Source organism: Metopolophium dirhodum, chromosome 3, assembly GCF_019925205.1.
Source record: "Metopolophium dirhodum isolate CAU chromosome 3, ASM1992520v1, whole genome shotgun sequence".
Classification (NCBI taxonomy): Eukaryota; Metazoa; Arthropoda; class Insecta; order Hemiptera; family Aphididae; genus Metopolophium; species Metopolophium dirhodum.
The window spans coordinates 31553070-31580443 of NC_083562.1; the positions used below are offsets into that span (position 1 = coordinate 31553070).

At 29.1% G+C, this 27374-nt stretch overlaps 2 protein-coding genes across 5 annotated transcripts; both read right to left on the reverse strand.

The window, feature by feature from the left end:
- Nucleotides 1–16: 16 nt before the first annotated feature.
- LOC132941578 (gastric triacylglycerol lipase-like) lies at nucleotides 17–13134 on the reverse strand. 2 transcript variants are annotated; one of them, XM_061009691.1, is made up of 8 exons: nucleotides 12870–13134; nucleotides 11055–11250; nucleotides 8461–8575; nucleotides 2583–2826; nucleotides 2322–2483; nucleotides 757–841; nucleotides 548–690; nucleotides 17–410 (listed from the first exon to the last, which is right to left on the reverse strand). In XM_061009691.1, the coding sequence occupies exons 1-8, from the start codon at nucleotides 12945–12947 to the stop codon at nucleotides 18–20; spliced, it is 1416 nt and encodes a 471-aa protein (XP_060865674.1). In that variant the 5' UTR covers nucleotides 12948–13134; the 3' UTR covers nucleotide 17. The 2 variants fall into 2 exon arrangements, with proteins under 2 accessions (XP_060865674.1, XP_060865673.1); XM_061009690.1 differs by having other exon boundaries at nucleotides 12710–13134.
- Nucleotides 13135–13267: 133 nt separating this feature from the next.
- On the reverse strand, nucleotides 13268–25953 carry LOC132941577 (phosphoribosylformylglycinamidine synthase). 3 transcript variants are annotated; one of them, XM_061009689.1, is made up of 22 exons: nucleotides 25606–25953; nucleotides 25284–25441; nucleotides 24920–25195; nucleotides 24692–24839; nucleotides 24453–24603; nucleotides 24101–24234; nucleotides 23929–24041; nucleotides 23719–23859; nucleotides 23547–23659; nucleotides 22698–23186; nucleotides 22360–22583; nucleotides 21844–22173; nucleotides 21653–21778; nucleotides 21388–21568; nucleotides 21053–21313; nucleotides 20715–20983; nucleotides 20406–20607; nucleotides 19661–19843; nucleotides 19180–19329; nucleotides 18924–19100; nucleotides 18586–18714; nucleotides 13268–13530 (listed from the first exon to the last, which is right to left on the reverse strand). In XM_061009689.1, the coding sequence occupies exons 3-22, from the start codon at nucleotides 25192–25194 to the stop codon at nucleotides 13346–13348; spliced, it is 3981 nt and encodes a 1326-aa protein (XP_060865672.1). In that variant the 5' UTR covers nucleotide 25195; nucleotides 25284–25441; nucleotides 25606–25953; the 3' UTR covers nucleotides 13268–13345. The 3 variants fall into 3 exon arrangements, with proteins under 3 accessions (XP_060865672.1, XP_060865670.1, XP_060865671.1); XM_061009687.1 differs by having other exon boundaries at nucleotides 24920–25201; XM_061009688.1 differs by lacking the exon at nucleotides 25606–25953 and having other exon boundaries at nucleotides 24920–25201; nucleotides 25284–25563.
- Nucleotides 25954–27374: the final 1421 nt, after the last annotated feature.

Here is a 27374-nt window from a genome sequence, read left to right on the forward strand (position 1 = left end):
TATAAATATTATAATTACTATTCAAAATATGTTTGATTCCAAGCCATTACATATGTGTTCCTTGATCTAACATGTTTTTCCTTATCTTCCATCATCATACTAGTTAATGGATATACTTCTTTCTTTTTTAAAATTGACGTAATTTTATGCCAAAAACCATTGTTTGTTGTCCTTGCATTTCTATCGTCGTTGCATTGATTATAATCACTTAAGGCATTGAATGCAGTTGTATTATCAAACTCTGGTATCCAATCAACAAATTCAGCTTTAAATATTGTATTCATTACACTTTGGTATACCATATCAGTAACATTTTTACTATACAGGAAATCAACATGGTTGAATTTGTCAAATTTGATGAGATGTAACCCTAATCTGTTTGGCAAATGGGAATACAACTCCGCCACATCCTAGATACAAGACAAATTAAATATCTAATAATATTTGTTAAAAATGTGGAATGATTTATTACTTAATTTAAATATTTTTTAATCTGTCTAATTCTCAACCAATAAATTATGAAAAAATACAATTAATTTTTACTTACTGTAGGATCTGCTAGTATATCGTTTTTAGCATAATAGAAGGCGATTGGAACAATTATGTTGCTCAAATTGTATTTTAGTGGATGTGAACAATTATAAACATCAAGGTTTTTTTCTATTCCAAAATCAAATTGTTGAAAGTTTTCTTAAAAAGGCATATTTTGAAATTAAATTTTAAATATTTTAAGTCTAGAGTAACTATTATATTTACTTGTAGTGATTTCTTGTGCGAAATGAATTAAAGTTTTCACCGAAGTGCCAGCTGGATTGTGACTTAATATTATGGGAAGTAAGGTCTAAAGAAAAAATAGAAAATTGATTTATAATTTTATTTAGGCATAGACTTATAAACTAGAAAGTTTGTGCATCTAGTGACTGAAAGTAGGGCTCGTAGTAAAAATATATCATTATTGTCATACATGCAAATGTAGTGGGTCAGTCTAATTTACTGAATATGTTGCCCCTGTAGGCTGTAAGTGTTACTAATGCACAACATATCAAAATATGTGTTAGCTTAAATATTTTAGTGAATTAATACATTAGCAAAAGTTAAAAGTGAAAACATTATCTGTGTTCTCTTATTAATTGTTTAAAATACTTTATTTTTTTTAGTTTGTACTGACCTGACAAAAATATAAACCACAAGCAAATAGATAATGGTCGAAGTTCGATCGTAAATCAATTTACTCGAATATTAAATACATATATAACAACCCAAGTACTACACTACATTGGGATTACCTACTAAAACTGAACTCAAATTTGGTATGTTGCCCATTTGTAAGACTGTTGACTGAGACAACACGTGCGGGTGCGACGCCCTTTTAAAATAATTTTGTAACCAAACAAATAAAGGTAGGACAAAATAAAACTAACAAAATAATTTTTTACGAAAATTAAAAGCTTAAAAAGTGGTTTAGAGAGAACCTACATCTACAATGCCGATAAACCAAACACTTCAAAAACCTTAAAATTGGGGCGTACCATTTATACACTGTCGGCATTATACCTAGCACTATCAATTATCAATATTGGGCATTGTAAAATAAACTGGCCGAGTCCTGGTTAATACTTAATGCACATAGGCGCAAATAGCCCATTTTTTTGGAGGCACTAAAGCTCCCCCTCCGGCCCTCTTATAATATTTTATAAAAATGATATATTATACTCAGTACTAAGTTTGTACTGACTTTTGAATTGGCGGGGACTTGGTAGAAGCCCTCTCCGGCTCTCCCCTCTAATTTTGCGCCAATGTCAATGCACCAGGCTCCTACTGCCAGGGCTTAGCACCCGAATCATTTATTCGGGTTTCGGGCGCTGGATGTATTTTTAACACGAATTCGCAACATTTGTTTTAGACCAAACTCAATTTTTTAATGTACAGTAGATACATAAGATACATAGGTAGGTACATAAGATTTTATTGGATTTTATTTTCAAGAAAATTGTTATTGAATTTACCTGTGATTGACTGTAAGATTCTCCCTGTTAATTTGTTGTTATTATTATTAAACAACTAACTACAGAATAGAATTCACCACAAGAAATACATACAAAATGATATATCACATGAAGAGTTTGTAAAAAACAAAATTATTCGGGTTTCGGGTTAACCCGAATGATTTATTTGGGTTTTGGTTAATACGGGTGTTTTGAAAACAGAATCATTGGTGTTATAATATATGGGTTTCGGGTGTTTGATTTTTTAAGAGTGTTTAGGGGTGTTAGGAATTCGGGTGCAAGGCCCTGTTAAGTGTTAATATTTAATCAATTTACCATATCGAATTGAACAGCATCCTCCCCAAACATTTTATAAACAATATACTTTTTACACAACGTTGAATTGATAGCGTTATCTCCACATAAATATTTATTCACTAATTTGCTAGCAGCGTTTTGCGGTAAAAACGCTCCTTTTGAAATCCAATTCGAAGCTTTCTGAAATAAAAAAAATACTTAAATAATATGCATAAACTGTTTAAGAGTAGGCAGATAACTAGATAAGTGAGTCATTATTTTAAAACCGTTTACACGCACTTGTATTTCGTTTGCATACGGAACTAAAGTATTTAAAAAAGAAGTCATGTGATGAACGTAAGCCACCGGAGCTAAACTTATTTGCGCTCGAATTTTATAATTATATTCCGGGCGCATAGAGCACATGACGAAAAACATACAAGATCCCATCGAATGGCCTATGTAGTATAATTGACTTTGGTTCGTATGTTCTAAGATGTAATCTATGGTGGCCGGCAAGTCGTAGATACCCATTTCGTGGAAACTATAACAAAAAAATATAGTTAGGTATATATAAGAAGTATATTACGTATAACTCGCACCTAAAACGGCAATATACCTACAACCATAGTCTTGAGGAACAACGTAAGTTCAAGTAGCCTAACGAAATAACTTTTTAAGAAATTCGATGGTAAATAAATTACATTATTATACAATATTGATAGTAATTTAAGTTACTTTTTTTTTTAATAAAATTACTAAATTACTCATTTTTTTTATAATACCTACATTTTAAGAACCAATTGATCATAATTCATAATATATTCATAATAGGTACCTATGTAAATATATAACTGAGATTTACTGACAGAAATATTTTTGTAATAATTGTTCTACAAAAAAACTCGTCTAAATTTTATCGTGTATAGAAAATGCTAATATAAACATTCAGTGAAATTTTCAAGTATCTACAGTCATACGTTTTTTAATTATAACAAAATAAGAAAATCGTTACATGAGAAATCGAGTGAATATCAAACATAAAAATTTAATTGAATTTCTTGTATACATTTTTTTTTTTTGATAAAGGTAGACAAATTTATGGATAATCTTGTATTACATTTTCAAATCTTAGATTTAAAAAAAAAAAAATTTATGAATTCTCAACTCAAAATAATTAGCTAATTTTCGTGATTTTTCCGTATTCTGTCAAGATTTGAACTTTAAATGCTTATAAATAAAAACTGTTTAATATTTTTTAAGGATTTTTAATATTTTTCAAATATAATAGTAACATAGTAGTAATATAGTAGGAGCCTTGTATTAAATTTTCAAGCTTTTTTACCCAATAAATAAAGTTTTATTGACATCCATAGAAAAAAAAAATGGAAACTGAAAATGTCCGTAAACAGCTCAAAATAAGTCAAAATATTTGGAAAATGTTATGGTGTATAGAAAATGCTAATATAAACATTCAGTCAACATTTCATGTACACTAGGTCTTGTTTTAAAGTTGCAACAAAAACCAAAATCGATTGGTTTCCGGTAGGCGGCAATAGTATTATTAATATATATTTTCTATATTGACATATTTCATTATTATGAACTATTATTATATATATTGTATATTTAAATTGTCATATTGTGTGCCCCAAATGTAAAAAAAAAACCACCAAATTTTAAAATAATATTATTTATTTGAAATACTATGTAAACATGTCAAATACACTCACTTGATTACCCTAAACTACAATAGTTTTATTTAACTAATGGCATTTGTTGTTGATGAAGAAAAAAAATAGTTTTATTTAATATTTATTATTCACAGTGTCAACTTCTACAATATGTATATGTTTTATTGTAATGTATCAAAATCCCGTTCCTCCAGTTATTTAGTCATTTTATTCAGACATACCCCTCCAAAAGACGGCATGCAATTTGGACATTCCAATTTCTATTTATTTTTTTGGCATGCAATTTGGATGCACCGCAGCTAGTATATACAATATGGGCGCTCACGAATTGCCTCCCATCTGACCCTCGAATTGCCTCCCATGAATTTTTTTTTTCAAATGGTTACCCGTATTGCCTCCTGATTTCAAAATTATTATTCACTCGAATTGTCTCCCAAGAGCGTCACTACCTACTCTTGTACTGGAATCGCATGCGATAGCTATAATTAATCTATTTATAAAAAAAATTATCAAACATAATTTAGATGAAATATCATTCTGTTATACAGTCAAAACCTTAAGTTTGTATAATATAAATGTTGTAGTATATAGACTGACACAGCAGTAATAATTAATAATATTAAAAATAATTTTACTGGTTGTTCAGAGATCTGTTCTAAAGCATTTCGTTTCAATTTGTTGCTGAGTATCTGTCTGTTGATTTTTTGCTCCCAGTCTTTCGCACAATCGTGATTAAGTTTACTATTTTCGAACTGGATTTTATTGCGTTGATCGGTTTTCAAATATAAGCTGTACATATTTTTTTACGTACATGCCCACTGTTTAATGTCATTAGCTAATTATTTTTGGTATCCAAACTTAAAACCATCACATATTATAATGGTTTTACCTTTTTCGCTGATCACTTTCATTTTTATAAAAATATATGTACGTATATATATATATATATATATATACTATTTGAGAACGTGTTATGTATCGTGGTTGCAAAAACGAAATTGACTGTGTTGAACTGTTGATGATAGACTAATCATTAAATGATAATCACTAATCGTGGATAAGATTATTGCATTCGAAAAATTAATCTGTCTGGGAAATACTTTCTTAAACATTTTATTTTTGACCATTACGGAATAATATAATAATCGATAGTACACATACAACTATCGATATATTAATTAATATTCTAGGTATGTCATGGGAGGCAATTCGAGTGTCACCATACAATATACATATAGTATTTATATTTTATACGATATTATTACGATTAACAAAATCATTAATTTTCTCATAAACATTTGGGCAAACTTCGTGTGACCCACCACCCACATACCTAAGGGTCTCATGGCAGGCAACCTGTTAAATAGAAAAATCTACATCCATGAGTAGGTAGCGAATATCGGGTTGTGACATACCTAAGATGCTTATGGACGGACACAGGTCTTTGTAAGTAATTGGAAATGTACGATAGGTAACGATTTTATTTATTTATACACTAATATACTTATACATAATTTAAAATTATAGGGCCTATTTGGTGTTTGGTGTTTTAGTTTTTTAATATATTATTATGTATTAATGCATTTTAGGTATAATGTTTGAGGGGATCCAATAACATTTTTAACGAGTTTAATGTAGGGAATTACTTAAGAGCTTGTGTGTTGAGTAAATGTGTGTGTGCTGTGTGTAGTCGTGTGTGGTTTATATCACTATGAATGTATAGTGTAATTACTAATTAGTGTTTAATAATATTAAGAAATATCGGAGTGCACCCACCGGTATAGTTTCAATATTTTTCCCATGGTATCGGTTTACCCGATAAAATTTCTGAAATCATATTGGAATTTGACATGAATCTATTTGGTAAAGACTTTTCCATTTTTTTGAAATTAAAAATATTCATAATATTTGATACTTAACTAAAATAGTTAATTTTGATGTGAAACATCTAGTGCTCCTTTAAAATAAAAAATAATTTTTCTTAAAAATCGGAATATTTTGTTCTTAAATATGCCATGTTTATTTTCTTTAATAAACAATCCAATCAATTTCATGCATATTCTCTAGTTTTGATGTTTCATATCTGCCGACTGCCAGATGTCCCGCGACGGCTCGCTTTTAAAATGAAGGAAAGATAAATTTTCAAGTTAACTTCATGACGAATTCAAATGTTTTCTCAGATTATTAGGATACAATTTGCAGATTATATAAGATATAGGTACTAGGTAGGTACATTTTAGTCAAAAATACAACCGGGATCGAATCCCGTAAACTGTTAGGAACCTACATAGACACGTCATAGTATACTATACCTATAGGTACACACTTCTTAATTGTTTTATTGTTAAAAAGTAGTAGGTACTTTAATTAATATGTTTATTGTTGGGAGAAGGGTTAAAAATTAAAAGTTGAGAGGGAGCTAATAGATTTGTTCAATCCGAACTGGAACCTACCTAACACATAAATTGTGTATTATATAGTATTACACAACTGCAATTTATATATTATAGTAGTGTATAATAAAAATGAAGGAAAGATAAATTTTCAAGTTAACTTCATGACGAATTCAAATGTTTTCTCAGATTATTAGGATACAATTTGCAGATTATATAAGATATAGGTACTAGGTAGGTACATTTTAGTCAAAAATACAACCGGGATCGAATCCCGTAAACTGTTAGGAACCTACATAGACACGTCATAGTATACTATACCTATAGGTACACACTTCTTAATTGTTTTATTGTTAAAAAGTAGTAGGTACTTTAATTAATATGTTTATTGTTGGGAGAAGGGTTAAAAATTAAAAGTTGAGAGGGAGCTAATAGATTTGTTCAATCCGAACTGGAACCTACCTAACACATAAATTGTGTATTATATAGTATTACACAACTGCAATTTATATATTATAGTAGTGTATAATAGTAATAACATAAAACACTAAGTACTAAAATAATATATAATATGATGATTCACCAAGCACACTGACCAACCTTTTATCCTTTAATAATGCATTATTATTAATCCTGTTTATAGGAAATTTTAAAATTACTGAAAATGAAAATACCATATTTTCAAATACTATGGTATTTTTACCGTTCAATGAATGTCCCATGATGGAACAAACTTCTTTTGTTCAAATAAGAACCACTCTTTTCTTCCACAAATCATTATGATTGTCATGTTCGCATACATGATTTTTCAACAATTTTAATTTATCTATATCGAAATTCGAACTAATATTTTCTGAATTATTAATATTTATGCATGCACTAATATTGTGCACTAAGGATAATAATTCTTAATAATGGTTCTACATAAAATATAAAAAAAATATGTAATATATTAAAATCATCACGGCCCCATTGCCCCAATATTTTCTAAGCCTATATATACTATCATTTATCATGGACCGAAGATTATTCTTACTATTTCTTAGTACATAAAGTTGAATAGGTATTAATGGCTATTATATAGATAAATAGATAGCGGTACCTAATTAAGATACAATTGGTTCGAATTTAGATTTCGATGCATCAATAATATTTTCAACAAAAAAATCATCTGATAATTTCTTAACAATGTAAAGTAAGTATTTAGAAAAGGGGTTGTCGTTCGAAAAAAAAAGTTTGTACCTCCATAGTCCACAGGATACCAGACTCTCCTTAAACCGTAAATATTTGAAAATATGGACTATATACGTATAATTGTATATATTATTTAAAAGTCCAAAAATCAGAATTTAGGTGATCTATGTACATAAAATAAGAATATTTTGTTTATATATTATATAAAAGAACTTGTCCTGACTGACCAGGGACGGATCCAGGGGGAGGCCTAGGGGCCCAGGCATCCCCCCCCCCCCAGACATATATTTTTTTATTAATATAAATATTATACATTAAATAAGAAATAAACAAAAACTTTTCACATTGTCGCTTTACATATTAAATAATCAATAATTTATTTATCTCATTGATTACCTATACCTACTATTATGACAACATTTTTAAATTAAGAATCAATGTATGATATTTTATTATAATTGTATTTATGTTGTAAAAAAATTGTTTAGCCCCCCCAGATCATAGCTCTGGATCCGCGTTACACTAAGACTACGAGATACAGTCGAGATACATATCCACCATATACACCTATATAGCACATATATATTATTTGCCGCAAAAAAAAAACTGCACACGAGGCGTGAAGTCGAGTTATTCAGCTACTTCATTATGTAAGGGGAAAATTGGAGTGAGCGTGCTTGGTGAATCACCACTGTATAATCAGGCCCACGAAAGAAAAAACTGTGGTCTCTCGACGAAAACGTGCACGAGTTGGCGGTTACCATTTACCAAGTTTAGTTAACTTAACCGAGAAACAATGCGTCTCATGTGCTAATCGATTTTCTTGATTTCTTCTCTCGTGGGCCGGAGTAATGAGTATTGGTATAATAATAATATAAATTATAATGTATTATTTGCCTAAAATTCCAAAATTCTTCACTATCTGGACTGAGACTCTTGTGAGAACGAGAATAGGTGTTGCCTCTAGAATTTCCTAACCATACGTCGAATCCATTATCCGCTAGTTGATAAGCTAAACAAAAATAACATACTTTTTATTTGTATAAAATATAAATAGAGGTACCTATAATATGACTATATAAGACCATTATTTTATTACTTCATTCATTTCCTCGGTTAATCTTAACCAAAAAATACATTTTGAATTTCATATTCCAACAATTTAAGCAGAATTTTTTTTCTGTGTATATAAAAATCATATTTTGAACCCATAGTCAATGAAGAGTTTGATTCTAAAATGCTTATAACTAACTATACTAGTATAATAGGTATATAGTGTATTATTTAAAATTCAATTTTATGTAGCAGTCACTGAAAAATATTCTGGCTTTGTTGGAATATGAAATTAAAAATAGTGGGAACGGCTTTTTGTACATTAATTGTCCGGTTGTCGACTTGTCGGATAATTTCTGGAAAAATTTGTAAGGGCGCACAAAAAACGGGCACGTAAAAAAACGACCAATAGGGTGGGAAGGGGGTATTTTGTATATTAAGATTTTTAAGATTAAAAAAAAACCTTAAAATTAAGTTATGGTTTTAAAACACGTAAAAATATAAAAATATATTTAAAAAAATCATACATGCATACATTAGGTACCTAGTTAAGAATTTATACCGAGAAAATCACGGACTAAGATGTATCTATAGATACATCTTAGTCCGTGGAGAAAATGCACGAACACGACTCTATACGTCTATACCGACTATACCTAGTGATAAAATAATCGCCTTTGACCTTGCATAGTATAATTTCCCAAGTTTAAAAACAATACTGAATTTTAAAATTGTTTGTACATAATTAACCAGATTTTATTCAACAATAGATCAATATAATATAATTTATAGGCCCAGATTAAGACATATTGCATAAGCAGTGTACAGAACCGTAATTAATCAAGGATTTATAGGCACCGCCAGAACTATTCACGATCCATATTATATAATTTTATTGAATAATTTTTTTTTTCACAAAAAATGTTCCAAATGTTTACGTTATTAAGTATAGGATTTTCCGATACAATTTAATCAACAAGTAATAACTAGTATCATAAACTCTGTACCCACCTACGACCTACCTACGTAATTTAATTGATACTGTTATTACTTCAGTCGGACCACAGTCAACAATATAAATATAAATCCTAAAAAATAAATCCCATGTAGAAATGTATATTTTATTGTTTTAATTTTTGTTCATAGATAAAAGTGTACAAGTTTAAAATATTTATATGCTCCGTTTCTCCATAACTATTATTTAAATGATTTTTTGCTTCATCGGGTAGTGGGAAATCGTGATTTATGAGTTACGTTTGACTTGATTCTATCTTTCAATAGGCATTATTTAAATATTTTTAAAAATTTCATCGATTCTAAGATTCATTAGTGGAACCTGCAAAGATTCTACTAACATTACCTTAAAAACATTGTATTTGTAACTGGTACAGTGGTAGGTATTGAGTCATTTTTGGGGGGGGGGGAGCAACTGGGGAATTTGCCCCAGTCTAGTATTTACATCAACCTTAAGTCGCACATTTACCACCCATCCCTACCCCACCTTAACCACTATGATACTATGCTATGAGAATTTTAATGAAAATAATTTTGAGTTGGAAAAGCAGTGAAAAGTTGCCCTAGTCTAATAAAAACTGAAATGACGCCACTGGTGGTACTTTCTACTCTACAGTCTAGAATATAATTCTATAGTCTGGGCACTATATAATTATACACACCCTCTGTCAATAATCATATATAATGCCTTTAACAGCTACATGAAATTGATTCCTTCGCTTTTTATCATACAAATGTGGTACCAGAATACCAGATATTCCACGTCAACCTCATTCACTATCACTATGTACCGTACTATAATCCATTGTTATACAAACTAAATATGAGTTGTCTTTCTGTCGGGAGAAATATAGGTACCTAGCTGATTTACAATTTTTGTATCAGTTGGTCAATGGATACATAGACTCGTCAGAATTACTGAATTGTTTAAATTTCCAAGTCCCTCAATCGAAACTTGGTGTTCAAATACTTTTTATACACAAATAGGTACTCAAACTAATTATGCTCTGAATGCGCCTGTAAATAGAACTATGAAATTAGCTGATGACCCCCCCCCCCCATAATTGATTAATTTAATTTTAACTCTATTGATTCTTTTTTTTAACAATAAACCTATTATAAGATTTAATGCGTGAATAATTTTTTCTTTAATTATTTATTCTGTTTAATGCATTTTGTTATTGTAAGCTTATATTTAAAACTTGGACATTATCCCGTTTGAATAAATAAATCAATGAACACAAATTAAACGTTAAAAATATATTTTTACAAAGTGCTGGTAAAGATGGTGACCAGATTTTTCATAACCTACCTGCACCGTATAGGCCTTAATCCGGGCCTGATAATATTACTGTATTAATTACCGTATGATATATTATAGGTATAAACGCGGTCGACGGTCATATATCTGAATCCAGACTTACCCAGCGCTTTTGAAGGCCCGTTGATTATCCAGTCAGCAGAGCTAGCCACGACTCCATGTTGTAAGATCACTGGGAATTTTCTGTACCGTTTAGTGTTTTTTCCGTGAGGTATCCTATGGACTTCCAGTAGATATCCATCTTCAGTATCCACGATATGAGTTTCAGACGGATAGCCGTGGCGTTTAATTATTTTTGGCTATAAATTTAGGTAATCAACATCATAACGTTTATTATACACACATAACACAAGTACGTGTAATAACAAAATGAACTCGGAATACAATTACAAATTTAAACTTCATCTCCTTCGAAGTATCGTTCTTTGGCATAAACATCACACTTACTACGACCAATTCGTAACTGCAGTTGGAAACATCTTTGATAACCCTGTCTCGGCAGCCCCACTATACATTTTCAATATATCATTTCATGGGGGGGCTTTGCGGCTCTTCCCCACCCCCCTCCCCTTTTTACTAATTTATGTTAATAAAATAAATTTAAAAAAAAACCATGCATATTTATTTTAAATATTTTTTAATTGCTATAATATCAAAAAGCAACAAAACAATTTCTAAATATTTCCATGCTCGTACAGAAATTGTGAAGTATCTACGGTTATTCGTTTATGAATTACAATAAAATATCAAACATCGATTGAGGAGAAACAGTTAGTTTAAGGATGAATAGCTTATGTCAAAATAATTTGAACTTCAAATGGTTATAAAAAAATTAATGTGGTTTTCCGGTAAACTATTTTTTGTTATAGTTAGAAAAACTTATGAGGAATCTTGTATTAAGTTTTTAAATCTTAGAAATATATAAAAAGAAAACATTTTATGAATTTCTAACTCAAAGTAGTAATATGCAAATTGTCGTGACTTTTATGAAGTTCGTCAAAATTATATTTTTAAACGCTTATAAAAAAATATCGACTGTTTTTTTGATATTTTTTAAATTTTATAATATGAACAAATTATAAGCAACTTTATGTTCAATTTTCCAACTGAAAATCTCTTAACTGAAAATATCGACTTGTAAAATAGAAAAGACTATATAAAATAAAACATTTTGAATTGTTAAAAAAGAAAATATTTTATGACAACAAATATAAATTGTATTTAGTTTAATTTTACCAAGTTGATATTTACTTCTCTACTTTGAATTATGAATAGTGAACACCACGCCGAGTTACCCATTGTCGTGAAGGAGACTTTTCATCATATTGAGTCGAAAAGTGCTGAACCGCCATTAAAGGTGTGTGAAACGGCGAGTATTGTGTATGTGGTACAAAAACTACCCTTCAAAGTTACTCTCAGGACCGTTCCAAAAATATGGTTATCAAAGACGTTTCCAGCAGTTACAAAATATTGGTTGTAGTAAGCAGGTGCGCTACCAGAATTTTTCAAGGGGGTTCTTGTTAGAACATAATATAGAAAAAAATCTGTCTTATATAGCCCATTATAGGCGTATGGCCTGACGGATGGTCTAGACCTGGGGCCCCCTCCCCCCGGTTGCACCATGGGTAGTAGGTATACCTAAGCGAGGACGATTTTACGAAGAAGATATTAAAGATAATTATTATTATAAAAGGATAATTAAAACAAAAGGACGTAGATGTATCTAAAATGTCTCGATAGTGCAGTTGTCATGCTTACCACACTTAACGAAGCGTCTGGAATATACGCGTCGGAAGCGAAGATCGTTGCAATAATTAATACGTTAAAAAAAATAATGAAATCCAAAAAGGAAATCATCATTTGCGTCGTCGTTATTAAGACACTACACAGCTATATAGGTAATATATGTATTAGGTACCTGTTTCGTATAATAAACGTGTACGAGTACGACTACCGACCAGAACACACTGACGACGATCGGCCGACGATTCATCATAGAGTACAAATAATAATAAATAATGTACGTTGTACGTTGTAAATGCGGCTGTTTTTCTGATAATCTAATGACCTTATACCGATGAGTAGTAATACTACCACATTAGTTCAAACAAAAGGCGTGCATTCAAAATATGTCTGTCGACAAAAGCCTGAGACAACGCATGGCGTATGTGCGGTAGGCCGAAAAAAAAAACAAAAACATTTTTTATTTTTTATACACAATATAATAATATAATACTCATAGGTATATATCGTTATATATTGTGTATGGATTTATTTGTAGGTATTTCAATCTATATTATATACGACGCTGATCGGTAATGATGGGTATTGTTATTGTTATTATTAAAAAAATGTTTTTCAACAATACGAAAAGGTGCTGTACGTTTTGTTCGACTAATTACGGGAACACCACTCATAGGCGTTATAAAACATCTGCATCCAAGGGGCGCGATCGCCGTCTTTAGCGGCAGTCTTTAGCCCGTACGTATAAGGCCACTGCCACGTGAACACACTCCGTTCCGGATGCGGCATTAACGCCAAATGTCTGCCGTCAAATGAACAAATACCGGCTATTCCACCTGTAAAATAATTAAGATGGATGCATAAAACAAACAACGAAATACCCCACTGAAGCCACCGTTGACTGTTTTATTATATAATTTTTTTTTTTTTAGTTTCAACTGTATAGTAGTCAACTATAGACTATAGTAAACAAGAACGTAAACTCATATACGTTGTAACGGATTACCTAAGCGGCTAAGCCTACATGAATAAAAAATGGAACAGTGGGAATCGCTTTGCAATGGGTCACTGAATGGATGTGTTCAATTTGAGGATATTTTATTTTATCGTAACATTGCTTTTATAATATAGCTAGGTTTAGGTTGAATTCAATTTTGCAAAAAAATATTGTATTTGCATACCTACTTATCTTCCTAAAATGATCAGTTATTTTTTGGTTAACTATTGATATGAGGGATTGAGGGACCTTGTATCAAAAGTTTAAGACTAAGCTAGTAAGCTATAAAAAAGAGGTTAGTGGGTGTCGGTACTCACTCTGCTGTACATTAGGTTACAAGTGGGTCACTGCAGTGGCGAATTTAGGAATTTTTACGGAGGGGGTCCAGCTAATTTTCTAAACACATTTAAGTGGGTGGGCTCCGCTATAGAATATATTTATATATATATATTAGATGTTTAGATAGGTATTTATGGGGCCAATGGAGGGGGGGGGGGATGGTCCTTCCTCGTAAATACGCCACCAGGTCACTGTAATGCATGGTGTTGAATTTAAATTCAATGATATAAAATCATTGTATACGAAAAACGATTCTGAGCAGAGACGGTTTGTCAGCTTAAGATATTTTATTTTATATTATATTTATATTGTTATTATTAATACCTACGGTAATCGGTAAAAATTGAATTAATATTATTTGTATATATTATCATATTTCAATATGTGTATATAACTATATACTTGAGAAGTTTAAAATACCCATGGGTGCACGAATAATATTTTTAAATTACAAAAAAATAACTAAAAACCTTATTCTTGGTTATTTAATATGCAATTTCGTCCAAATTTGAACTTAAAATAACTATATAAAAAAAACTGAGATAATGTATTTTTTAGAAATCTCGGTTACAGAATTAAAACATGGAACCTAGTTTTAAATTTTTAATCCTTAGTTATAAAATTTGAACATTTATAAATTGTTAACTACTAAATAATTTGTAAATTTTCAATTTGATACATTTTGTTAAGAGGACGTCGCACCCGTATATGTTGTCTCCGTCTTACACGTGTCTGACATAGCTAATTTTACGCTCAGCAGATCACGCTTAGCCCCGTTAATTTTAAAATTAGAGTGAATTGACTTCTTATAAAATTTAAAGTTAAGAATGTTATCTAGGGCATCTCATCGGCTTTTTGTTATATTTCAGTTTTAAAGTGAATTATGAGTATTTTAAAATTGTAAATTGTTTATACATCTTTTAATGCTCATAACTCGATTTCAAATTAAAATTTAACAAAAAGCCGATGAGATGCCCTTTGAGATAACATTCTTCACTTTAAATTTTATAAGAGGTCATTCACTCTAATTTTAAAATTAACGGGGCTAAACGTGATCTGCTGAGCGTAAAATTTGCTATGTCGTACACGTCCTCTTAACATTTGAACTTTAAATAGTAATAAAAAAAAAACGTGCCTATGTATTTTTAATATTTTTCAACTGCTACTATAACAACATATCAAGTTGTATTAAATTTTCACGCTGTTTGACCCAACGAATACAATTTTATTGACATTTATAGAAAACAAAACAAACAAAATGGAAAATTAAAAATGTACGTTAACAGCTCAAAATAAATCAAAATATTTCAAAAATGTTATCAAGTATAGGAAAAGATAAAATAAACATTTGGTGTAAATTTCAAATGTCTAACTTTAAAAGCTCGTAAAAATTTAATTAGACTTTCGGGTAAAGTTTTTTTATGTTAAATGTAGGAAAACTTAAGGAGATTCTTTTATTACATTTTCAAAGCTTAGCTATAAACAGAACATTTCTTATGAATTCCTAACTCGAAATAATTTACCAATTTTCGTGATTTTAATGCATTTTGTCAAAAAAAAAACTTAAGACACTCATAAAAGAAAAAAATGTGGATTTACAATCAACTTGTTTTTCTATTTCCACAACAACATACTACATTTTCAAGTTTTTTGACCGAACATAAAATATTTAATCAACAATAATTTAAAAAAAATTAATAAAACTCGAATTTTCGAAATTTTTTGGAGCATTGAAATTGTTAATTTAAACATTCAATGGCATTTTCTTGTATCTACGGTAATTTTTTGAGGGTTACACCAAAAATCAAAATCAATTTTGTGTTAAAAATAATTTTGCGTGAAAATCCCATGTTTTCTTAATTTTTTTTTTGTTTTTCCTGGTGCTTTTGAAAACTATTGGGAATTTTAAATTGTATGCATTTCCAATGCACGAACTAGATTCCCTTTCCCACTGAAAAAGATACTGAAGTTAAAAATCAAAGCATTATTTCGAATACTTATCGTGTACAAAGACACAAAAAAAATGAAATTAAAAAAAACACACATATTATCAATTAATTAATTGATTAAATTAATTTGTAACTATAAATTAACTGTGAATTTGTAAACATTTTAACTAAAATACTTACAAAAAATAATTTTTCATATTTGTCGTTCATATTTTTAAATAGCAATAATAAAAACTTATGAGGGAACCTTGAATTAAGTTTTCGAGCTTTTTGACCTAATGAATAATTTTTATCGAAGTTTTTAAAAAATTAGCTAAAATTAATCAAATACAAAGACCAAATATATAGTTTTTGCGTTTTAAAAACGGGCTAACACAAGGATCTGTTGGCTCACGAAAAATTTATATTTTATGATTTGTTTGCCAATTTTATAATTTTAAATAGTATATTATAATTTTAGACCTGTATTTTATATTTGGTCAAAACCACCCAAATTACTGTGTTAAAAAAAAATATTAGTATAATTTCCATTTAACGGAGTTTAAAACAGGCTACATCCACAGGCATTATTTTTTAGGTAGTAAACCTATGTACATAAAATATATTCACAGTGATGATTTCTGTGCGTCAACTTATGGATCATTAGCTATAATAGGTACTTCAACTTGGAGAATGGTTTCTTAAAAAGCAAATCGAATTTAGATGGTACTTTTGGGGTACGTCAAATTTAAATTTCTCGGCACTTCTCAAAATAATCCGAAAAAATAAAAAATTACCGAAAAACTGGAATGACAAATTTATTAATTTTTATGTAATTTTAAAAAAATTAACAAAGTAGATCTGAATTTTTCACCAAATTTTTAAACTGGCATTTGCTAGAAATTACATAATTTTCAAAATATTTTGGCATTACTTGTGGAACGAGTACCTATAAATAATTGTATATTTGAAATTGTTGATAGGTACTATTTTTTGATTTATGTTAACATTTTATTTGTGAGTAAAAAAGTATAAACAAGATTCTCAATAATTTTTTTTACCAGAAATTAAAAACAAATCATATTATTATGTTGGGTACCTATATACCCAACTAATATATATTTTTTGCGTAACTTATTGAAGTTCAAGTTTTGACAATATTATAAATTCACACTTAAAATAACGTTTTTTAGCATTTGGTTGTAATTCAAATAATAGTAATAACTTCCAAAATTCTGCATTACCTTTATCATTGTTTAAACAAGAAATTTCCAAAATATTTAGAAAAATTTTAGATTCTTACTATTTAGTATTTATATACAAGTATTTTGCTCAGCCAAATAGCTTTAAAATTCAATACAAGATTTATCTAAAGTTTTATTTATAGCAATTTTAAAATATCAAAAATACATAGACGCAATTTTTTATGAGCAATTTAAAGTTCAAAATTTCAAAATTAAACAAAATTGAATATTTAAATGAAAAATAACAACTTTAAGGGTCCCGGTGCCAGTTTTTCAAATTTTCCATAATTCTATAAAATATTAAAATTTGAAAATTAAATTATATTTTGGTTTCTACTTCAATTATAAGACTTTTCCAATAATCTACTATCTGATACCTATTTAGGGGGGGTTGATAGGATGTATTATATCGAAAAAAATGGCTACGGGAATAACTCTCAAGCTTTGTAGAATTGTCGAATTTTTTTTAATCGCTAGAGGGAAATGTTCTACAGCCCGCATCGATCTCTGATTTTGTATTTTATTTCAAATATTTGTATTAAAAAATTTGTAAAAAAATGCTTATTATCTTATATTTATTTAGACATATTATAAAGTTTGAGAATAAAATATTGAAAAACAGAGATCGATGCGAGCTGTAGAACATTTCCCTCTAGCGATTAAAAAAAAATTATGAAATTATGATTGTACAAGGCAGTATCGTTATTCCTGCAGAGTGTATTTTTGCACCAGGCGCCTTGATTAGGTATAGATTATCATAATGCAAAGTTTTAAGTTTTCATGATTTTTTTTGTTATTAATGAGTAACCAAATCATGAGTTTAGGTTTTTAAATTTAATTAAAATAAAATATAAGTATGTTTTATATACTGAACAACCTTGGATTACAATATTTCAAGTTTTAATAGTTAAATATGGACAATTATGAACTGTAAACACTAAACAATAGGTTATAATGGCATTCATCAAAATAATTAATTTCAACATAGTTCAAATTTTAATGGTCATAAAATAAAATGCAAATCAGGGTTTAAAAATTTTTTTATATTAATAATACCTACATGGTTAATTTTGAATTTGATTCAAAAACAAAATAAACAATAAAATAATAAAACTATTTAAAAATGTAATTTAATTAGGTTATTATAAAAATTGTCTCAATATATACTATATTGTACTTATGTATAAATCAAGTATTGCGATATACAAATCCTTGACCATGGGAAAAAAATCACCTAGTAAAGCAAATGGCAGAATACATTTTTCAGAATTTTAGGAGTATACAGCTTACCTAATATAAAGAGCTGTAAATAGTATCTTAAAATGATTTCTAAAAGATCATTGATTAAATAATACAAAATTGAACTTAAATTTTATCACTTACCAGGAGAACCATTAGGGTTCATTGGATAATTTTCAGTTGAGATATTTTGATCATCAACAAATGTAATGGGAATACAATTATTGGTAACAAGAGCATCTTTGACATCTGCATTTCGGAATTCAAAACGTCCTAAAATGTAATTAATTAATTACATTTTTTACTTTAAAAATATTAAATAACAATAGATAAATAATTAATATTTAAATATTTAAGTCAATAAATTTAATAGTGTTATAATATTGTAAAATTATCTTAAATGAATTGTAACTTGCAGTCTTGGTAAAATTGATATATTTTTGTTTTCATATATTATGTACTATATTTTTCAAATTAACTACCTTCAGCATGAGCAATCCATACACCAAGTATACTTTCATCCATATCTTTGAACATAATAGCTTTTGAAGAATTAATTTTAACCGTACTAAAACGACTTTCATATCTGCCAGATTTGTTATGACACATTATTACAGGAGGGTCATCAATATTTAAAGTATTGCTTTCATTGATTTCACCTAAAATGAATGTTTATATTTATCTAAACATATATTTTAAACAATGTATATGAAACAGCTAAATTAAATAAAAATGTACCAACTAATCCAAGGTTACACATTAGTTGACAGCCATTGCATACCCCTAAACTGAATGTATTATTTTTAGACATGAAACTTTCTAAGCTTTTTTTAACATTAGGATGGAATGCTAAACTTGCGGCCCATCCTTTGGCTGAACCCAATACATCTAAATACGCAATAAATTGTTAAATATATAATAATGATAATAATGATTACTAATTATTTAATAATAACACATTCGCTGCGTATCATGTTTGTTTCCCAATGTACATAAAAAATCAAAAAAAAATTAAAAACTGCCCTACAACTACTAAACATATAAATAATATATAATGCTGATGGATATAGTAAGCTTATTACCCAAAACTGAGCAATTTATTACTAATTGGAAAAATATATTATTCAGAAAACGTGAATATGCATCGTTCACGAAAACAAACAAACCTAATGACGCAAACACTTGTCATACACAGTGAATGTGTTTTATAATATCATACCTCCATAACTAAAGCCTCCAGGGAAAATTAAACCTCTAAACTGATCAACATTAACCGCCTCATTTAAGAGATCTTGAACAGTAATGTCCCATACTTCAAAACCAGCCATGAACAGTGCCACACTCATCTCTCGGTCACCATTTGTTCCTTCTTCTCTAATAACAGCCACTTTCAATGACAAATCTATATATATACAAATTGAAACATTTAAATAATAGGTTATTTCTTTTTAGTTTATAATAAACATACCTATAATTGCAATAACACAATATGTGTAAGAGAAATACAAAAGTAAATTTTATAATATATGTCTATAAGAACTGATGTCCAAGTAGGAGATCCATAAAGAACTTCTTTTTTTGTTAATTTTTATTATGACAACTGACAGTTATAGCCATTAAAATCCATGGGCCAATTCTGCTAAAGGAATGACGTGAATTATATGGGAAAATAATGGACACAAAATTGGAAATAAGTGGTTGATTTTTATAATATTAGGAAAGAAGGTCAATTTTTTTTTTAGATTTAAGAGCCAAGTTAAAGTATGGTTAGCAACTTATTGATTATTAATTGTAATTGTGACAAAACCAAGGATTATTGATTGAAAGGGCTATAATCGGGTCTATAGAGTATTGCCGAATATTTAGCAACATCTTATAATAGGACACTGTTAAGTAATAATTATAATATGTTTGTGTTAGACATTCAAAATATTGTGTTAGACATTCATAAATATTCTTCATACCTGGCATAGCTAATGAATTAGTTAATTCAAAATTACAAGAATAAACTGGCCCTAAACGGTTTTCTAAGGAATTAAATTCTTCTTCAGCAGTTACAACATTTGACTGGATTTTTTCCAACTCATAGCTTGTGCTTTCCCACATTTTGAACAATTCAGTTAGTTTAATATCAAGTATAGTTTCCCCTGAATTTTCTATCAGAATCTAGAAAAATAAGATAGTGATATAATTAATAATTATTAATTTTATTTTATTTTATATTTTAATTTTTAATTTACTATACAAAATAAAATATTCTAATAATAACATACTCGAGATTTGTTGCCATATGTTGATGTGCGACCAATAACATAAACAGGTACGTTTATTTCCAAGAGCACTTGGTCAACATTCTTTGCATCAACTTCTAAAACCCAACCACATTCTTCAGCAAATAATATATCTATAATATTTTTACTAGATGAATCTTTAATTTTATTCAAATCCACATTGAATCCACAGTATCCACCAAAAGCCATTTCTAATAGACATGTTATTAGCCCACCATCACTTATGTCATGACCAGATAATAATTTTTGGCCTGAAACCATTCAAATTAAATAATATAATTTAAGTTATATAGGTAGTTAATAAGGAATTTATTTTATACTTTTTATAAGTTTTTGAATAGATTTAAATGCTTTTTTCAACATGCTGGGATCGTCTAAATCTGGTGAACTATTGCCTAATTGTCCATAACATTGAGCCAAAGCTGAAGCACCAAGTCGTCGCTGACCACCAGATAAATCTACAAACAGAAGATAACTAGCTTCTTCATTTTTGTGACTTTTTTGTCTTGGTCCTTTAAGATCAGGAGTTATCACTAATCTTACATCTTCACATTGAACATAGGTTGAGATGACTATAGAACCTATTATACAGTTTACAATTAATTTACAATAATATTCGATTATATATTTATATTAAATAAATCAAAATTAATACCAGGTGCTTTGATGTTTTCCCCGCCAACTTTAGCCGCCATGCTTAAAGAGTCTTTACCTCCATCAATAGCTATTCCAAGTTGTTTCATTACTTCACACATAGCTTTACAAGCATAAAATAATTCAGCTCCTTCACCTGGCAATTTAGCAGGCCACATCCAATTACCACTACATTTAACATCCTACAAATATAATAACATGATAAATTAAAAAATATTTATAGTTCCCTGTTTAACATCCATATGTTCTATATGAATAATTTATACTTCTAAACATGATATTGGAGCAAACACTAAATTTGTCAATGACTCAGCTACCGCCATTCTAGCTCCAACACCTGCATCAAGTAAACCTTTAATAGGTTGTTCACCAATGGAAGTTGCAATTCCGACCTTTAAATTTAAATTTAAATCAAATTTTTAGCAATCACAAAGGATATTTTTTTAATATCTATTACCGTATCAAATAATGAAACAACAGTAACAGCGACATCACTCAGAGGAGTATGTAATGGGCCAACACATTGTTGTTGAGCTATTTGACCTGTTACAGAACGATCAACCTTGTTGGTCAAATATCTTTTACTAGCTACAGATGGAAGTCTTAACACTCTGCCCAATGCTTCAATAACTGTTAGATTAGGTAACACAATGGGTACATTTTCTTTTGGTTGCCATGATTGTTTGAAAACCTTACGTGGCACTTTACTCAAAATCATATCCAGATCTAAGTTGACAGGATATTTTCCATTTTCAGAAATAGGATTATCATCTTCAGTTAAAACAACCTACAACAATCCAAAAATAATAACAATTAATATTGAAATGCACATTTCACCTATCAGATGTACCTACACGGCTACACGGGTATACAACAGGTACAAAAATATCCAATTCAGGGAGATTGTATACAAAAACAATTAATTTTAAATGATCTAATACAAAAATAGTTTGTATAGTTTAGTATAGTTTACCTTTCCATCATTAGTTACAATACCAACTGGTAAAACTGGACATCGTTCTCTTAATGAAATTTTGTTTAGTAATTCTAAATCTTTTTCATCGCAGAGAATAGCATTATTTTCTTGATACTCAGCTCCCCAAAGCTCTAATGCATTAATTGTAGGATCACCAAGTTCAAATTTATTTGCATAAATTACAGCACCAGCTGGTTCTACTATTTCCTTTAACACATTCCCTAAAAATAAATCTTACATTGTAAAATCAAATATAACAAACAATTTAATGTCAAGTTACAATTAAAGTAATATTTAAAAATGTATTATAATTTAAATTACTATTTAATATTTACCATTTCCACCTGCCCCTTGATCATGAATACTTAATATAGGGTTATAACATGGATTTTCAATACAAGCTCTAACAACTCGATTCATTTTTTGTTCCATTTCTGGATCACCTCTTTGGACGGCCTCAAATTCTAAACTAGTCTTATTTACTCCCTGAACTTCGAATGAACTTGCAGAACTTCCACCTAAACCAATTCTATAAACTGGTCCTCCAATTTTCACTACTTGTAATCCTTCATATGGTGTAAGTTTAGTAGTAAACTCAGCCAGCATTGTGCCTAGTCCACCAGTAAACATAATAGGTTTGATCCATTCACGGCGTTCATTATTTGCCATCATACCAAACGAGCGAACAAAGCCACTAATAACAGGTTCACCAAATTTGTTTCCATAATCTGAAGCACCATTAGACGCTTCAATAAGTATTCTGAGTGGACTTGCAAAATTTTGAGGGTAGATGAATGATTTATCTTCCCATGGCAAGTCATAACCTAGAAAACATATATAAATTTATATATGTATGTATATTATATTGTACACTGTACATTAATATAACATTTTGATCAATTAAAATCGGTTTTATAATAATAAATGAATATGAATTTTAGTTTTTTCATGACTCATATTTTTTTGATTTTTTTTATATATAAATAATAATAACAAAACCACAAATTGTATAAGCCATAAGAAATACAACTTCAAACCTTTTTTTTAGATTGTAGAAATTTTAAATTAAATGCAATTTTTAACAAATCACTATGATTAAAATGTTGATTTGTACCACCTCTGCTCGGCAGTCAAATCATAATTAACAAAATAAATAAATGTGTAATAAAGAAATCAAAAATTACCAGGAATGAATAAATTTCCTACGCAATACGCTGCAGTAGAAGCAACACAGATCCCACCTCTTCCTACAGCCTGGACATCTCTAATTCGTCCTCCTGTACCAGTTGAAGCTCCACTGTAGGAATTACATTTATATTATTTTGTTGTCTCTAAAATAGTTTTTAAGTAAAATACCTAAATGGTTCAACTCCAGTTGGAAAATTATGAGTTTCGGCAGTAAATACCAAATTTAAATTTAATAACTCGGTAATATAATGACTGGGACCAGTTGATTTTGTTGGTTTTATTTGTTTGACTTTAAATCCAGTTATAGCACTAAAAAAATGAAAAAAAAAATGATTAAATCATTCAATTCAACAAATCACAGTTAATAATATTACAAACCTGCTATTGTCATTAAATTTTATAACATTATTAGGGTTTGAAAAATTTTGTGTTTCAATAATCATATCTAACAATGAATTATTTATTGTTTCTCCATTTATAATTAACTCACCCTATAGGAAAGAAATTTAATAGATTATTATGAAAATTAAAAAATACTTTTTTAACCTACTTTAAAAAACCAATGACGACTGTGCTCAGAGTTTGACTGAGCTAAATCAAAACATTCTACGGTCGTAGGATTCCTGTTGGACTTTAAAAACATGTTGGTATAGTTTTCAATATCCCATTCATCAAATGCCAAACCTATAATTTGAATAGTCAATTAAATGAATATGCATAAATTATAAAACAAATTAACACCACAAATGACTAATAATTGCTATTTTTCTATGAATTAAATAAACATTATTTATTATGAAATTAAGTTATTTAAGTCAACGTCATCATGAACAATAACATATAAAATAGTATTAAATTATTACTTCACTAACAACCAAAATGTAATTTTCACATTTACCAACCAAGTTTTGTATTGACTTCATTCATAGCTTCAACACCTCTACCAAGTATATCAACTTCATACCAACTTTCTTTAATGTCTTGACTTTTAAATGATAGCAAAGGAGACGTATAAACCGTTTCAGTCATTTTATCATATAAAGCAGTAGTTAACTGTAAAAATGTTAATATAAATAACGGAATCAAGTGCAATGTACAACCAAATTTAAGTGTTTAAGGTATATAATATCCAATACAAAACCTGTTGAATCAATTCAGCTGTTAACATATGGTTATTTGTGAATGTTATTAAATACCGAGTAGATTTTTCTAAACGTCTGACAAAGTTCAAATTTATGGATTTACAGATTGATAAAACATTGCTCGAAAAGGGTGTTGAAAAATTCAATCTAAAATTAATATAGACCATTATAAACATTGTTTTGAGTAATAAATATTGAAAATACTGTACTTTACGTACTACATTTACCTGGGGCCAATTTCAATCAAAATACTATTATTGTCTTTTTTAACCAGACATTTGCTCTTGGACAGTCCATGACGATCTAATGGATCTGTTAACAACCATTCTAATTTCTTTAATTCTTCTGCAGACACATTTTTGTGTTCCCCAATATCAATGTAAAAACATTGTTCAATTTGAATGTCATAAATATCTTTTGATATAGATTTAAGGTTTAAAACTTTATGTGATTCCCGAATCGGTAGGCTCTGTGTCTTTCGAAAATATTGTATAATAGCCATCCTGTAACTATTCAAACATTAATTGATTCAGTTAAAAGCACGCAATGTATAACAGGTTCAAGCACAAGTCTTAATCAATAATAATTTACCTGTAGGTATTTAAATAGGTATTATACTTCTTTTATGGAAATATTTTTAATTATAATCCAAAATCAATTGATAGCGACCAATTCCCATTACGTATGACACCTGTTGAAGAACTCTTTGGAAGTGATTTCCAATAATATGCGTTGCAAACCGTTAAGATCTGTAAAAATCAGAACAGTCATGTAGACACGCGCGAAAGGAAAACAGTACGCTCCGCTCGTAAGCCGCAGACGTGCAACAGGTCCACGTGTGGCCGAAAGGTGATAGGTGAATCGATTAGATATTTCGATCGAAATCTCGGTTCGAAGAGTACAATACACTAACCTGGATTCGGTTACCACACGGTTGCTGCAAACCACCGGTCAGAGTAGTCAGAGACGAGTAGACACAGGACTATAGTGTTGTCGTAGGAGCAAAAGAGCCGGAAGCGATAAAATTGTATGGCGGGAAAATTTCAACGATACCTCCGTCCACTAATCACAAAACAGTGCAGAAAACAACAGAATTGAGTATTGACCATACTGAACGAAAATAATCGTTGGGCGGCGGTCATTGCCTTACATTTTTAAATATTTCTATTGAAAATTACGATATCTGCATTAGTGTTTTTACTATTTTTAATTGTCTTATTCGATTACGTATAAATATTAAATGTAAAATATTATTATTATAATACTTAGTAGTAAGTACGTACAAAGACTAACTACTTATCAAGTGCCTAGCCATAACAATATGCATAGAAAATATATAATAATTATACTTAATCGACTTTCAGAAAGTATGCAGACCATAGAAGAAAGATTAAATCGAAACCTTCGGATTATAGAACATTTTATCAAATATATCGTATATGATTCATTAATATTTATTACTATTACAATAAATACTCTTATTTTATTATAGCAATATAATATTATGGTTCAAACAATCCCTAAACTCGAATTCTAGATCATTATTTTTAACTTCTATATCATTTTTATTTTTGTTTGCCATTATTAGACACGTCTTGTTAATCTATAAAAATTAACTAGTGTATTAGTGTAATTGCGGAGTACAGATTGCACAGAACAGTCACAAACTCAGAACCATTATTAATCTGTGTTCCTTAGTTCAACGGTCAAATAGATTAAAATTATAATTTTAAATAAATTCTTGGCAGCAGAATATTATTTCAGATAAGATATACTATATAGGTTTAATTTTTATATCGTACCATGAATAGTATTATACAAAATTCCGCATAATTTTGACTATTATATTGACGAATATGTTTGTAATATCGAAATATAGTGTGTTAACCTTGGAAAAAAAGAGAAGTCATCCATTAACAAATACTGAATGTAAACATTTACATAAGGTAATAACTGAATGAATAGAGTTTTTTTTATTAGCACAGCTATTTAAACTATTAAATTTACGTTTTTGGAAAAATAATTGACAAGTAATTAGCAAAAAAATATTATTGTTTAAAATGTTTTATTAGCGATTATTTTCAATAAGTACGATTTATGAATCACAAATTGTGTCAAAATTTGTGAACTATTTATCTATTTTTCTACATATTAAATTTAGACGAGCGTTATTGTAGACTTGTAAATTGTAGTGCAGCATGATGTTTACACTGGAGCCGAGGGTTATAGAGGATAGTATTGAACTCCGTTTTCCAATATTTTAATCATAATTTTATAATATGTCTTCAAAAATAATACAATTTTAAAGTTTTTTTTTATAAATTATACTGTACCATTATTTGAAATAAAATAAAAATTGGAGTTGACGGCGTGTAGGAAGTTTTCTTCTTTCAGATAAAAAAATAGTTTTCAAAATTCGACAATCATATAAGGCCTGAGAATTATTCATGTGAAGTCATTTTTTTCGATATAATACACCGTTCAACCCCCTCTAATTTCTAAATAGGTATTGGACAGTAGATTAGTGGGAAAAAGTTATAATAATTAAGGCAACTAAAATATAATTTTCAAATTTTATAGAACTGCGGAAAATTTGATAAATTGGCATTGGGGCCCGTAACTATAATACAGAGTATTAAAACAAATTTTTTCCAAGATCTTAAAAATGTATTTCCTTAATGA

Coding starts and splice junctions, on each gene's coding strand:
- LOC132941578 (XM_061009690.1), bottom strand. CDS start 12,811: ATGATGATTTCCTTTTTGGATTTCATTATTTTTTTTAACGTATTAATT. Junction 11,251..12,709: donor CAGACGCTTCGTTAAGTGTG/GTAAGCATGACA, acceptor CTAAATTTATAG/CCAAAAATAATTAAACGCCA. Junction 691..756: donor CGCACAAGAAATCACTACAA/GTAAATATAATA, acceptor TGCCTTTTTAAG/AAAACTTTCAACAATTTGAT.
- LOC132941577 (XM_061009689.1), bottom strand. CDS start 25,194: ATGGCTATTATACAATATTTTCGAAAGACACAGAGCCTACCGATTCGG. Junction 24,840..24,919: donor TTGATTGAAATTGGCCCCAG/GTAAATGTAGTA, acceptor TATTAATTTTAG/ATTGAATTTTTCAACACCCT. Junction 13,531..18,585: donor GAACCCTAATGGTTCTCCTG/GTAAGTGATAAA, acceptor ATTATTTTACAG/GTGGAATAGCCGGTATTTGT.